A 15261-nucleotide genomic window follows, 5' to 3' on the forward strand; every position below is an offset into this window, starting at 1 on the left:
CAGTAAATTAGAAAGTCTGGAAGGAATGACCAAAAATGTCAAGAATTACATGACAATATTGCAATAAGATGAAAACAGATGCATAAACATCAATAAACAACAGCACTGAAATAGCATAATAAAAATATCTTACAACAAACAGTACTTCAGGAGTAACAGAGTCACTGGTGAATCCACCCAATTTTTAAACAATGAACACCAATGCTCCTGAAACTATTTCATAAAGGAGAAAGAGAGGAGAAACCTCTAAGCTCATCCTACAAAGCCAGTACTGCCCTTTTATTAAAACCAAAATAACAATAGGGCCTTACGTTCAAGTTCTGGCAGGCAACCAAGGGCAATGGCAATCGCTTATATTGATTTGGGAGTCTCTTGAATTACCCTGACCATCAACTTGAAAGGAAGTTTCCCTTGCCTGGCACTGGGGTTTTTGCTAGTCTACAGTTCTCAGGGTTAGCATTATCACCCTGTATGTCTTAACTACATCTGAAATATATATGTATATTTCAGACCCTTTTTTAAAAATTTTATTTATTTATTTATTTTTATTTAATGTGTATGGGTATATTGCTTATATATATGAATGTAAGTGTACCATGTCATGCAATCCCTGTGGAGGTCAGAAGAGGGCATCAGAATCCCCTGTGGAGGTCAGAAGAGGGCATCAGAATCCCCTGGAACTGAAGTTATGGGTGGTTGTTAGCCACCATGTGGGTGCTGGGAATCGAACCCTGGTCTCTGCAAAAGCAGTCAGTGCTCTTAACTGCTGAGCCATCTCTTTTTTTTTGGACATGGGATCTCGTGTATTTTAGGCTGTTTTTGGTCTTTATGAGACAGGGTCTCCCTGGCCTGGAACTCACTACATAGACAACGCTGGCCTTGAACTCAGAGAGTACCACCTGCCTCTTCCTTCCAAGTGCTGGGATTAAAGGCATGGGCTGCCATGCCCAGCTCTAATGCTTCACTATTACAGTCATCACAAGCATATATGTTTCTGTATTTATGTAATGATTTCCACAAAATGAATACATAGATACAGACCTTCTAATACATGGATGTAATCTAAAATGTGAAGCTGATTGAAACAGTGTACACTTGTGCTGACAATACTTGTTTTTCCATACTCTTGTTATGCTATTAGGTATAAGTGTCCTTGCTTCTCCTAGGATGAGCTGTTTCTTTCCCATATTCCCAAACCATACTCAAATTTTTCTTGTACCTGAAATGAATTTGTGTGCTTAATGTGAAGTAGTACTCTGCTGTTATTTCAAAATAGTTATTTTTGGCACCCTCATTTTCCCCCAACTCATTTGAAATGCTACCTCTGGCATATACCTACATATATACCTTGATCTCTTTCTGGGTTTTTCTCCTTTTCTATTATTTCTCTATTACTATCTAAATAAATGCCATCTGACTTTAGCCATTGTGGCTTATCCTTTTTGATAAACTAATAGCCTACTACATATATTCAAGTCCATACACAGTGTTCTTCCTGTAAGTTTCTGGCACTTTGGAAGACTTCTAGGTTTTGTTTACTGCCTGAGCCTTGTAGATTTTGTTTACTTCTGGAGTCTTAATGAGCCTCAGTCCAGGAGGGAATGTTTCAATTTGGAGGTTGCTGCACAACACTATAAAGAAGGACACCAACAATGTCACACAGCCAGGCTGTGAACCCTAATCTTCCTATTTGTCAGCTCAGCTTTATAGTATCCTCAATACTAATGGATATCGAATAAGTTGTGTAAAATCTTTTTAAAAAGGAAAAATAGTCCCTACTAACAAAGATTTAATTTCAACTTGTGAACAGGAAACATTTAATATGTAGAAAAGATAAAGATTTTAGGCATGTTAATTTTCCAGTTATAATCTTCTGTTATTGATTCTTTTCCAGAATGTTGGCAAAAGATGAACTGATAACCATACTTGAGAAATGTTTTGAGGTCTTGAATTCCTCTTCTGAAAAGCAGCTTGGCAGTACAATAAAGAAAATAGAGGATTTCTTGTCCCAGTTTCAGAACCTTGATGGTGAGTGTGATATCCTGCCCATTCTACTGTCTGTGACAGTCCATTACCCAAAATGGCGTGGAAGACCCCTTGTGATATGCTGAGACACTTAAGAGATAAAGCAGTATAAGAGCAGGCAGCAGAGCAAGACTCAGAATGTCAAATCAACAATCACAGTAGGCAAAATGCTTCTCTTCAGGATTTGGTTTAAACAGTGAAGAAAAGTGAATAGTCAGGAAGAAATTTTTCATTCTTCAGATGGACAATTTGTAGTATTTAAGAAAAGGGCAACAGAAATGAAAAAGATTAGAAAGAATAGCAAGCCATCGTAATTAAGGGCTTCTCTTAGTTTCTTAAGTATTTCATCAGTTCCTTAACAGATTTCAAACACCTAAAAAACCTAAAATTGTTAAGAGTTGTGACTGCATTCACAGCAGTTGAAGCTTGTTAGTTTACGGATTGCCAAAATATGTATGCAGCTTGCCTTAATCAGATTTCCCAAAACTTGAATCTTTCAGTCCGAAATGTGTGGAGGCAGCCTGACTGACACTTTGTAGTATCAGGAGACACTGTCAGGAGAACTGTAAATTTTCTTTTTTGGGGTGACTCCATGTGATCATTTGTTTGCTAAATGATTAGGGCATCAGCTTTGTATATGTGTAGTTGAGTTCTGTTTCCTAGCATGCTCCAGTGGTGCACTACAGATTGATACTAATCATTTATTTCTGGACTCTTCCTTTACTTCTCACAAAATAGGGTATTTGTTCAGTTTAAATAAAAATCATTTTATTTTTGTACTTTTCCCTTATACTTTTGTTACAGAATTTGGGGAAGAGGCAACTTGATACATAAGCAATAGAATTAGACATGGTATCATAAAAATACCTTCTTTGGGGGCTGGAGAGATGGCTCAACAGTTAAGAGCAGTGACTGCTCTTGCAGAGGACCCGGGTTCAATTCCCAGCACCCACATGGTGGCTACGAACCATCCTTAACTCCAGTTCTAGGGGAATCTGAAGCCCTCTTCTGACGTCCACGGCATTCATTGCATGACACGGGTGCACTCACATACATAAGGGCAATACAGTCGTACACATAAAATAAAAATAATAAAATATTTAAAAAAAAAAAAAAAAACCCTTCTTTGGATTCTGTATTTGAATCCTTTCTGTTTGGCAGGTGCTCCTTTGTCTTAAAACTCCTTTAATTTTAGGAAACTTTTTGTAGAAAATTCTTCTTATTTCTTCATAGCTACTGTGCAAGGTCTTTGATGAGTGCTCGGTAATAGATGAAACTGAAAGCTTCCTTGAGGAGTGTAGTGTGAACAGGCAGTATGAGGACATTCTACACAAGTGCTAAGAGCTTTCTCTCCGGGTTATATGTGGGTGGTTTCCTTTTGCGACCCCAGCAACAACCTGAACCACTTTTCAGGAGTTAGAAAACTGAAAATTGGGATCATACTGGCTATAACCAGAAACTGAAATCTAGCAGGAAAAAGTAACATTAGATGGCAAGCCTTTTTTGGCCACCAGCTCATTGGTTTTTGCTTTGTTTAGTTTGTTTCTGTCAATTCAGTTATACTTTCACCGCAGGTAGGTCACCCTTAAGAACATAAATCAGTCAGGCCAAAGGTGTACAAGAGTATAAGATAAAGTAGGTAAATTTCAGTCTCTTACAGTATTGGATTCAGGAATTTCTGCTAAACTGTAGAGTTCAGGTAACATGAGCTAGTGAACAAATTCTATGATATATTAGCACTAAATAAAAAATTGCAGCTTTTCAAATGGGAAGATTAAATATTAAAATTATTAACAACAGCATAAAGAATAAAGTTTATTATGAAAGCAAAACCACCATCTTGCTAATCTGAATGTATGTCTCAGGTTAAAGAAAATCAATTGTTAATAATAAAACATACTTAAAACTTCTCACAGGTGGAAATATTTGGCTATTTGCTTTCTCTGGTTTCTTTACTGGCACATTATATTTTTGACTTAAATCTGGGGAGGTTTAAGTAGTGCTGAGTGTTAGAATCATTTTTAAGATTCTGCTATATGTTAAGGAAATGGAGTAAATAATTTAACTAGTGTTAACTTTGTTATGTTTTTCTTTTTTTAAAATATTTTATTACTTTTATGTCATGTGTATGAGTGTATTGCCTGCATGTATGTGAATGTACCCATGTTATGCAGTGCTGTGGAGGTCAGAAGAGGGCTTCGGATTCCCTTGGAACTAGAGTTCGTAGCCACCATGTGGGTGCTGGAAATTGAACCTGGGTCCTCTGCAAGAGCAGTCAGTGCTCTTGACCACTGAGTCATCTTTCCAGCCCTGTTTTTCTTTTTTTAAAAAATATTTTATTATTTTTATTTTATGTGTATGAGTGTATTGCCTGCATGTAGGTAAGAGCACCCATGTTCTGCCATGCCTATGGAGGACAGAAGAGGCCATCGGATCCCCCTGGAACTGGAGTCTCTGACAGTTGTTAGCAGCTATGTGGGTGGTTGGATTCGAATCTGGGTCTTCTATAAGAACCAATTCTTAACCACTGAGCCATCTCTCCAGCCCCAATGTTTTTCTTAAACCAGAAATTATCTTTTGATTCTTTAAGAAGAATACATATTACAAGCCAAATCCTTCTGTGTTAGATTTGAGCCAAACAAACCAGACAGTGTCAGGTTCCAAAAATACAACCTGAGTATGTCAGAGGATCATGTTCTCCAAAGCACAGTTGTGCATTTTATCAGAGATTCTCTTGGTTGAATTACTTTACAGTTTTTAAGTGCTACTCTCCTCATGCTAAACAATATATCAGGAATAGTAAGTGGGAAGGTTGAGACCAGGTTTGCTAGAATGTAGCTAATGATGCTTATAGTCAACATAATCAAAGAAAAATAGTTTAAAGTTTGAATGATTTTTTAAAAGCTGTTCATGCTAACTTTTTTAAAATAATTTTTTAAATTTATTATTATTTTATGTGTATGCGTGTATTGCCTGCATGTAGGTAAGTGCACTTGTTTTGTGCCATGCCCGTGGAGGACAGAAGAGGCCATCGGATCCCCCTGGGACTGGAGTTACAGACAGTTGTTAAGCTGCCGTGTGGTTGCTGGGATTCAAATCCCGGTCTTCTGCAAGAACAACCAGTGTTCTTAACTGCTGAGCCATCTCTCCAGCCCCCCGCCCCCCATGCTAACTTTTTGAGTCTTCTTTGCTGTTAGTTTGAGATGATTTTGTTTGGGTATGTTTTGTTCTCATTGTAAAACTCTAAAAATTCAATAGCTGGTCTTTGAAGACATCAGTACAGTATAAACTGTAATATTTATTGACTTTCAGCTTCTAGACGAAATGTCATTTATCTAGGGGAGCCCTTCTCATAGATAGATAGATAGATAGATAGATAGATAGATAGATAGATAGATAGATAGATAGATAGATATAGATAGATAGACAGATAGATAGATAGATACACACACATATATATGTATATATATAAAGTAACTTTTACCTTTAGATTGATAGAAATATCTGTTCTCTTGACTTCATTCTCATTGCATATATTGGTTTTGCATTCAAAGAAGATGCCAAAGAGGAAGAGGATGCTTCTGGATCACAGCCAAAGGGGCTACAGAAGACAGACCTCTATCACCTTCAGAAGGTCAGATCGTCTTTTTCTTCCAAGTACATTAGGTGATGCTGCCTTGTTTCAATTGGTGCTCTGGATTACCTCTGCCTGGTTACTTTTGCTTTCGTTTTTAAGTCACAGCAGGAATAACACAGACTTTGTAATTCATTTATAAATCAAAACATGGTGATGCCATCTAGGGGTACAGGAACAGGTTTGATTTTTCATTGATTAAAGGATTAAAAGGTAGGAAAAAAAGCGTTACTGGAAATCTTGGGGAATCCCTGCACAGCCACCATATAATACTGGGAAATCAGGGTTCCCTTTTGGAGTTCTTTCTTTTTTTTTCTTTCTTTCTTTTTTTTTTTTTTTTTTAACATGCATGAGTGTATTACCTGCATAGGTGTAAGTGTACCCGTGTCATACAGTGCCCGCTGAGGTCAGAAGAAGTTGTCGAATCCCCTGGAACTGGAGTTATAGATGGTTGTTAGCTACCATGTAGGTACTAGGAATCAAAGCTGGGTCCTTTGCAAGAGCAGTCATTGCTCTTAACCACTGAGCCATCTCTCCAGCTCCCCATTTTGGAGTTCATAGTCTCAATAACGAAAAAAGTAAAATACACAGGGCAGGGAAGCAGTAAATTTCAAAGCTGCCTTGAGGAGGAAACTAGAGAAGATAAGTTGTCCTAGATGTCAGCATCATGGCAACAGGCAGTCAAATGGCAGGAAGGGGAGCTTTAGAGAAATAGTATGGAAACCTAAAGTGTTAGGGAGTTTAAAAGCATACCTAGGCTCTGACAAGCATCCAAAAGAAAAAGAAGTAAAAAAGACACTTTTCTCAGAAAAGAGGGCAAATGTAGCTGAGCCTCATGGTTCTGTTAGCGTGGCCTAAAGTCCTGGAGCTGACCATGTTCTCTTCTTCCTTGCCCTCTTTCTTGCTTTCCTAAATGAATTCTGAATATGAGCACACTACTGTGTGAGCAATAAGTAAACTTTTTCCTCTTTCCCTGAAAATTCACTTGGAATATGTTTAAAGCAAAACATATAGGAGGAAAGATTCTTATCAGGCTTTAAAAATAGAAAATAAAGCCCATTTTGATCTGGTTCTTTATCATCAACTGCCTCTCCACCTGAGCACAACTCTCTCTGACAAGTTTTCTGTCCCAGAATCTCTAAATAAGATTTGTTCTTTCACCCCCCCACCCCCATAGTCCTTATTAGAAATGAAGGAGTTAAGGAGAACAACTAAGAAGCAAACCAAGTTTGAAGCACTCAGAGAAAAAGTTGTGAACTTTATCGACTGTCTGGTGAGGTAAGTCTTTTACTCCTAGCAGCTAAAAGTCATCCTGTTTTTCCAAATACCCTGAGATAATAGCTGTCCATACCTAGTCCAAGACATTTCTCTAGGCCTTTCATGTTCCTCTAGCCAACTTAAAGTTACCTTTTTTTAATTCAATTTTTGTGTATTTCATACATAAAATCATCTTTATATCTCTGTGGCACTCCCCCGCCCCCCCACTGGAGTTCATACATTCTGTCATTTGTATTAATACCTATTATGTAAAGTTAGTGTCCAGAGATGTCCCTTAGTGTACGTTTATCCACCAGGGCTAAATCAGCTTATCTAGAGTCTCTCCCTTCAGGAAGACCACCTCTTCCTCATTCAGCAGTAATCAGCTGCCAATGATTCTTCACCTAAGATTGGGACTTGCTATTCATTTCCACAGTTCTGTGCTCGGTTTTTGTCTGCCAAAGTTTGCATGGGTCTTATGTATACTGAACCATTGTTGTAGGTTTGTATGAGAAGCGGCCCAGGAGCCTATAGGACAATTTCTGTATGGTCATGCACCTCCTCCCTGGCTCTTACAATCTCTCCGCCCCCTCTTCCACAATGGTCCCTCAGCCCTGGGTGGGTAGACCTCAATTTAGGAGTCCTGTTCAAGGACTCACACTCTGCTAACTCTTATTCTCTGTGTTTTTGCCGTTTGTGGCCTTTTGTGTTCCTGACCCTCTGTTGTATGAGGGAGTTTCATTGATCAGAATCAGAAGCATTAGTGTTCTCTTCATCCCTTGTTCTCTGGTCTGGGACTCTTGGGTGTAGAGATTGCATCCTAGATGTGCCACTTAGGCTTGGACAATTCACAGAGAGCCTCTGTGTGTGACCAGTGGTATAACTGCAATAATCTGTCTGTTGAAAAAGAAGCTACTTTGACAGGTGGTGACTGGGATATTTGTTTATAAGGATTTGGTGCTAGGATCCACAAATGAGGGAGAATGTACCTCTTTTGTTTTTCTGAGTCTGTTACTTCACTTAGAATAACAGTTTCTAGAGCCATCCATTTACCTGCAAATTTCATTATTTCATCTTTCTTTACTGCTGAGTAGAACTCCATTGTGTAAATGTACCACATTTTGGTTAACCATTCTTGAGCTGAGAGGCACTTAGGTTGTTTCCATCTCTTAGCCGCTGTGAAAAGAGCAGCAATAAACATGGTTGTACAGATATCTCTACAATAGGATGAATCTTTTTGGTATATGCCAAGGAGTGGTATGACCCAGTCATATGGTAGGTTCATTTTTAATTTTTTAAGAGTTCTCCACACTGGATTCCATAGCAGTTGCACGAATTTGTAATCCTGCCAGCAGTGAATGAGTGTTCCCCTTTCTCTACATCATCGCCAACATTTGGTATCATTTGTTCTCTTCATCTTAGCCAGTCTGACTGGGGTAAGGTGAAGTCTTAAGGTGGATTTAATTTGTATTTCTCTAATTACTAATGACACTGAATACTTTTTAAGGTGTTTCTTAGCCATCTTTATTTCTTCAAGTACTCTGTTTAGATCTTTAGCCCATCTTTTAATTGGGTCATTTATTTTCTTGATTCTTTCTTCTTTGAGTTCTTTATATATTCTGGATGTTAAACCTCTGTCAGTGTCACTGGTGAAGATTTTTTCCCACTCTGTGGGTTTTCTCTTCACTTTCTTGATTGTTTCTTTTGATGTACAGAAGCTTTTTAGTTTAATGATTTTTGAATGCTATTGATTGCTGACCTTAATTCCTGAGCAATTGATGTCCGATTTAGAAAGACCTTTCCTACACCTATATCTTGTAGATAACTGCCAGTGTTTTCTTCTAATAGTTTCAGAGTTTCCAGTTTCGCACTGAGGTCTTTGATCCCTTTGGAGTTGACTTTTGAGCAAGGTGAAAAATAAGGATCTAGTTTCCTTCTTCTACAGGTGGAGATCCGGTTTTGCCAGCACCGTTTGTTGAAGATGCTGTCTTTCCTCCATTGTGTGCTCTTGGCACCTTTGTCAAATATCAGGTGGCTGAAATTGCGTGTACTTGGGTTTAGATTTTCAATGATGTTCCATTGATCTATGTATCTGTTTTTGTGCCACTACCATGCTGTTTTTATGACTATAGCTCTGTAGTATACTTAGTGTTTCTCTTTGTAATCAGGGTTGCTTTGGCTATCCAGGGTCTTTTTGCTTCCATATGAATTTAAGGTTGGATTTTTCCTAATTCTGTGAAGTATGTCACAGGGATTTTGTTTGGGATTGCATTGAATCTATATATTGCTTTTAGCAAATGGTCATTTTCACAATATTAATTGTTCCAATATATGAACATGGGAGGTTCTTCCATCTCCTGGTGTCTTCCTCAGTCTCTTTCTTTAACAATTTAAAATTTTCATTGTAAAGATCTTTGGTGTCTTTGGTCAGATTTATTCCAAGATATTTTAATTTTTTTGCAACAATTGTGAATGGGAGCATTTCCCTGTATTCTTTCTCCAATTACTTGTTATTGGTATATAGGAAGGCTACCGATTTTTGTAGATTGATTTTATAAACTACCACTATACTGAAAGTGTTGATCAATTCTAGGAGTTTTCTGGTGGAACTTTGGGGATCCCTTTGGTATAGTACATCATCTGCAATAAGTGATAGTTTGACCTCTTCATTTCCAGTTAGTACTCCTTTAATTTCCTTCTCCTGTCTTATTGCTCTTGCAAGAGTTTCAAGCACTATGTTGAAAAGGAGTGGAGATAGTGGACATCCTTGTCTGGTTCCTGATTTTAATGGGAGTGCTTCCAGTTTTTCTCCATTTAGAATGATATTGGCTGTGGGTTTGTTGTATGTAGCTTTAATTATGTTGAAGTATGTTTCCTCCATTCCAATTCCCTCTAGGACTTTGAACACAAATGCATGCTGAATTTTGTCAAAAGCCTTTTTTGCATCTATTGAGATAACAATGCGGTTTTTGTCTTTGAGTCCATTTATATGATTAATGATGTTTATTGACTTGCATATATTGAACAATCCCTGCATCTCTGGAATAAAACCTACTTCATCATGGTGGATGATCTTTTTGATGCCTGTCTATATGTAGTTTGCAAGTATTTTGTTGAGAATTTTTGCATCTTTGTTCATTAAGGTTATGGGTCTATAGTTTTCTTTTTTAGTTGTGTCTTTGGTTTTGGTATTAGGATGATGCTGGATTCATAGAAGGAATTTGGGGGTTCTCCTCCTGTTTCTATCATTTTGAATAATTTAAGTAGTATTGGTTGGAGGTCTTTAAATGTCTGTTAGAATTCTGCTGGAAATCCATCTGGGCCTGGGTTTTTTTTTTAGCTGGGAGGTATTATATGACAGTTTTGATTTCCTTTTATGTTATGGGTCTATTTAAACTATTGATCTCTTCTTGGTTAAACTTTGGTGCATTCCCATAATTTTAGATTTGCATCCATTTCTTTTAAATTTTCAAATTTAGTAGCATATAGGTTTTTAAAATATTCCCTTATATTTTATAAGGGATTTTATATCCCCGGATCTTTTGGGTGTCTGTTGTGATGTTTCCCCTTTCATCACTGATTTTATTGCTTTGGATTTCCTTTCTTTCTTTCTTTTGGCTAACTGGGCTAAGGGTCTATCTTGTTTAGCTTTTCAAAGAACCCACTCTTAGATTCATTGACTCTTTGTGTTATTTTGTTTTTATTTCATTAACTTCTGCTGATTTTGTTATTTCTTCTTGTCTGCTGGGTTTGGGCTTCATTTGTTCTTGCCTCTCCAGAGTCTTGACTTGCAATGTTAAGTCATTTATCTGTGCTTTCATTTTTTTTTTAGGGGGGTGGGCGGGGGGAATTTTATTTCCAGCTTTATTTGATTTAGGAGTACACAGGCTCAGCTGAAGTCATGATGATGGTAGTTATTTCATGCAGAAGGGACTGTTGTATAGCATCATCTTATTAAAAGGACCACCACATGGAGGCAGGATCTGGGCGCTCTCAGGCAGTCCCCTGTATTCTCAGGCTCTCTGCCAGAGGGAGGCAAGAACTTACAGGCTGTCTGCTTGGATCTCCTGTGCTCTGATTTTTTCCGTAGGCACTTAGAGCTATAAACTTCCACCTTAGGACTGCTTTTAAAGTGTCCTACAGGTTTTTTGTGTTGTATTGTCCTTTTCTTCAAATTCCAGGAATACTTTTATTTCCACCCAGGTCGTGCAATGCCCGTGGAGGTCAGAAGAGGCTATCGGAGCCCCTGGAACTGGAGTTATGGACAGTTGTTAGCTGCCATGTGGGTGCTGGGATTCGAACCCAAGTCTTCTGCAAGAACAGTGTTCTTAACTGCTGAGCCATTTCTCCAGCCCCTTTTATTTCTTTCTTAATTTCTCCTTTGATCCAACCCACTCATCATTTAGGAGTGTGTTTAATCTCCATTAGTTTGTGTAGGTATGAGGGCTTCTTCTGGTTTTGATTTTAAGCTTCATTATATTGTAGTCTGATAGAATGCATGAAACTATTTCAATTTTTTTGTGTTTGTTTGTGTTTGTTTTATGCCCCAGTATGTGGTCAGTTTTTGAGAACGTTTCATAAAAAGTATACTGGTATTTGGGTGAAATATTTGGAAGATGTCCGTTAGGTCCATTTGATGTATGGTATCATTTAATTCAGACATATCTCTGTTTATTCTTTGTCTGGTTGACCTGTATAATGAAGATAGTGGAGTACTGAAGTCCCCTACTGTATTAGTCACTTTTCTGTTGCTGTGATAGAAACACTGACCCAAGAATTTATAGAAGGAAGAGTTCATTTGAGCTATGGTTCCAGGGGAATTACAGTCCATCATGGCAGGGAGGCATGGTGGCTGGAGGTGGCTGGAGCAGGAGCAGCAGAAGTGAAGCTCTCACATCATCACGCAGGCACAGGAAGCAAGAGAGTGACTGGAGATCCAACAAGGCTTAAGAATTCTCTAAGCCCACCCCCAGTGACATGCTTCCGTCAGGATAGCCATACCCTCTAAAACCTCCCAAAACAGCTCTATCATCTGGGGACAAAATGTCCAAATACTTGGAGCCTATGGGGGACATTTTCATTCAAACCATCACAACTACTATTACTGAGTTGGGGTTAATCTGTGTCTTAAAGACCTGTGGTGTTGTTTTTATGTATTTGGGTGCACCAGAGTTTGGGGCATATATGTTCAGGATTGCAATATCTTCTTGGTTAATTGTTCCTTTGATCAGAATGAAGTGACCATCCTTATCTGTTCTGATTAGTTTTAGTTTGAAGTCTATTTTGTCAGATATTAGAATTGCAACCCCTGCTTGTTTCTTAGTGCCATTTGCTTGGAATATTCTTTTCCATCCTTTCATCTTAAGGTAGTGCCTGTCCTTGAAAGTGAGATGGTTTCTTGCAGACAACAGAAGGATGGATTTTGTTTCTTAATCCAGTTAACTAACCTGTGTCTTTCAACTGGGGAGTTCACGCCATTGATATTTAAAGTTATTATTGAAAGATGTGTACTGATTGCCATCATTTTCATTAGTGTTTGCATTCTTTGTCTAATTTTGTGTTTCCACAATCATAATATTCATTTAGTTTTTTCTGTTACCCCTGGGGTATAATTAGTTGCTTCTTTCTCCATTCTTTGTATTGTTTCATGTATTCTTTGAAGGATGGGTTTTATGGACATGTATTCTTTCAGGCTATTTGTGTTGTGGAAGGTTTTTCTTTCCCCTTCAACTATAGTAGACATTTTTGCTGGGTAAAGAATTCTGGGTTGGCATTTATGGTCATTTAGAACTGGAAATACCTTGGTCCAGGCTCTTCTAGCTTTCATAGTTTGCATTGATAAGTCAGCTGTAATTCTGATGGGTTTTCCTTTGTATGTGAGTTATTATTTTTCTTCTGCGTCTTTCAGTATTCTTTGTTCAGTATGTTTAGTGTGGGGGGAATTTCTTTTCTTGTCCTGTCTATTTGATGTTCTACATGCTTCTTGTATTTGTATGGGGATACGTTTCCCTAATTTGGAGAAATTCTTTTCTACAGTCCTGTTTAAAATCTGATCAATACCATTAACCTGAAATTCTTCCCCTTCCTCTATGCCTATAATACGTAGATTTGGTCTTTTTATGGTACTCCACATTTTCTGCATATTCCATTCCTGTTTTTTTTTCAGTTTTTCATAATCTTTGCTTGAGCAGTCCAATTCTTCAACTTTATTGTCCAATATTGATAATTCTGTTTCCATTTCATTCATTCTAGGGATGAAGCTTTCTCGTGTTGTTTCAAAGTGGCTTACTGAGTTTTTCACTGCCTTTTTCATTTCAACCTAAGTTTTCTTCAATGTTTCTCTCTCTTTTATAAATTCATTCAGAAGTTTGTCACTCTCTTTAGTTCTTTGATTTGTTTGTGTGTTCTTTAAATTTGTTGAATTCCTTGATCATGTTTATGGTTGTTCTTTTAAAGTCTGTCCTGGTTATCTCTAGGGGTTCTCTTTGTAGAACTCCTCTACTGGGCTGGTGGTGTTTGGTAGGAACAGTTGTTTTGGTTTTCCATGTTACTATTTTTCCATTGTGATTGTGTCATGTGGATTTCTTTTGTTTGTGATTCTGGTATGAAACTCAAGCCTTCATTTTTTGAGTTGAAGTATGCTTCTTTTTGTATTATTGGTGTGCATTGGTTGTTTTCTTATTGGGTATATTAAAGCTGATTGGTCTAGGTTTCAGGTTCTCTCAGATTTTATATTGGAGGGAACTGATGGCTTCAGTTCAGCTGCTCAGGAGCTCCCACAGAGGCCCAGGTCAGGCTCCATTCACATACACTCAGGCTTCCTTCTAATGTTTGTATCCCTACTAGACAGCACTCGCAGTACAATTTGGGAAGTTCACTATGGGGAGGCCTAATTTTGGCACTCTCAGGCAGCCTGCTAAGGTCTCAGCCCCTACTGTAGAGCAGAGAGGTCTAGCCCTCTAGTCAGAGTGGGAGGGGCCTCACCTGGTCACCATTAGGGGGTTGGGTATGGTGCAATTTGTGGAGGCTCCCCACCACACAGAGGTCGGATCCAGGCACTCTCAGGCAGTCTACTGAGTTCTCAGCCCCTTCACCAGGAAGAGGCCAGATCAGGCACTCTCAGGCAGTCTGCTCAGGTCTCCAAAGTTACAATTTTTATTCATTTTCTATCCTTATTAAGATGGATAATCAGATTATTTATTTAATTCTTTTATTGTCGTTTTCGAATGTAGAACTTTACTTAGTCCACTATTAGGCTGGATAAGGAAATTCAGGGAGTTTAAAGTATTTTTTCCCCTTTTTGATAATTGAGTATTTGCATTATGCTTTATCATTGTATGGCCTCTATAAGGAGTAAATGCTGGCTGGATCTGGGCCAAGCCCAAAAATAGACACTGCAGATGGAATAGACATCAGCTGCCTGACAGCACACTCTCTCTGGAAGCTGTTCTGTCCCAGAATCACCAAAGTGGTATATTCTTTCACTACCCCCCCCCCACTAACAATGCTGCTGTTATTTTGTCCTGATTAAAGAACTGCCAGTTCTAAAGAATATAGCACAATTAATTTTTAGCCCCCAATCTATATTGAAGTATCTAATCAGTGAATATAGAAGTCTCCCTGTCTAACATATTTTCTGATGATCCCTTCTCAGGAATCCTAGAACACTCTGTGAATTTGTCAAAGCCAGCTTTACTTCTCTGCATGAAATTACCCATCCTTTTGGGAACTTGGGCCATGCTACTGAGTGGGACCCTGACTGAAAAATTAGGAAACAGGCCTTAATAAAGGAGATATGCATAAAAATTGGATTTGTTTGAGGGGGGAAGGAAGGGTATACAAGGAACCTAGGGATAAAGGGAAAGAAGGAGCTCGAGAGGTAGGACCGTAGGAGAAGGGTATTAAGGGAGAAAGGGGGAAATGGGGGCACATTAATTGGGAAAAACATGATGGAGGGGTGAGACAATGCAAGAGATAAATAATGCCAGCTATTTTTAAAAACCAGAGGGAACCATATTACTCCAACAACCTACTGACAAATTATACACAGCTGTTCAAGAAATATATATCTAGGTAAGGATTATCTGAGAACAATTGGTCTTTAGCCAAGATTTATCTACATGACACACAGTAATTAAAAGTACCAGACTGGTAGAACTAACCTTCTTGGATGTTTAACACACATACTTTGAAGCCTATACTAATTTGTCAGAGGGACATAAAGGACAGTTTCTGCTCCTTACCCTCTTAGGTCGACTAGTTCTAGGGGACTATGAGCATCTCTGAAAATGTCTTGTAATTGTGGTGGCTCACCTGTCCTCTTGATCAAGGAGGCTGAGGAGACC

General features: G+C 38.3%; 1 protein-coding gene across 1 annotated transcript in view; it reads left to right on the forward strand.

Annotated features, from left to right (window-relative positions):
• The window catches only part of Orc3 (origin recognition complex subunit 3), a 92832-nt gene that overhangs the window by 65871 nt on the left and 11700 nt on the right, over positions 1–15261 (forward strand). The window contains exons 14-16 of the mRNA XM_029562383.1: positions 1895–2028; positions 5580–5659; positions 6837–6937. Of these exons, the coding sequence (XP_029418243.1) occupies positions 1895–2028; positions 5580–5659; positions 6837–6937 (315 nt within the window). The remainder of the gene's footprint in view (positions 1–1894; positions 2029–5579; positions 5660–6836; positions 6938–15261) is intronic.

This window comes from Nannospalax galili, unplaced genomic scaffold, assembly GCF_000622305.1.
Source record: "Nannospalax galili isolate Female #2095 unplaced genomic scaffold, S.galili_v1.0 scaffold1395, whole genome shotgun sequence".
Taxonomy (NCBI): Eukaryota; Metazoa; Chordata; class Mammalia; order Rodentia; family Spalacidae; genus Nannospalax; species Nannospalax galili.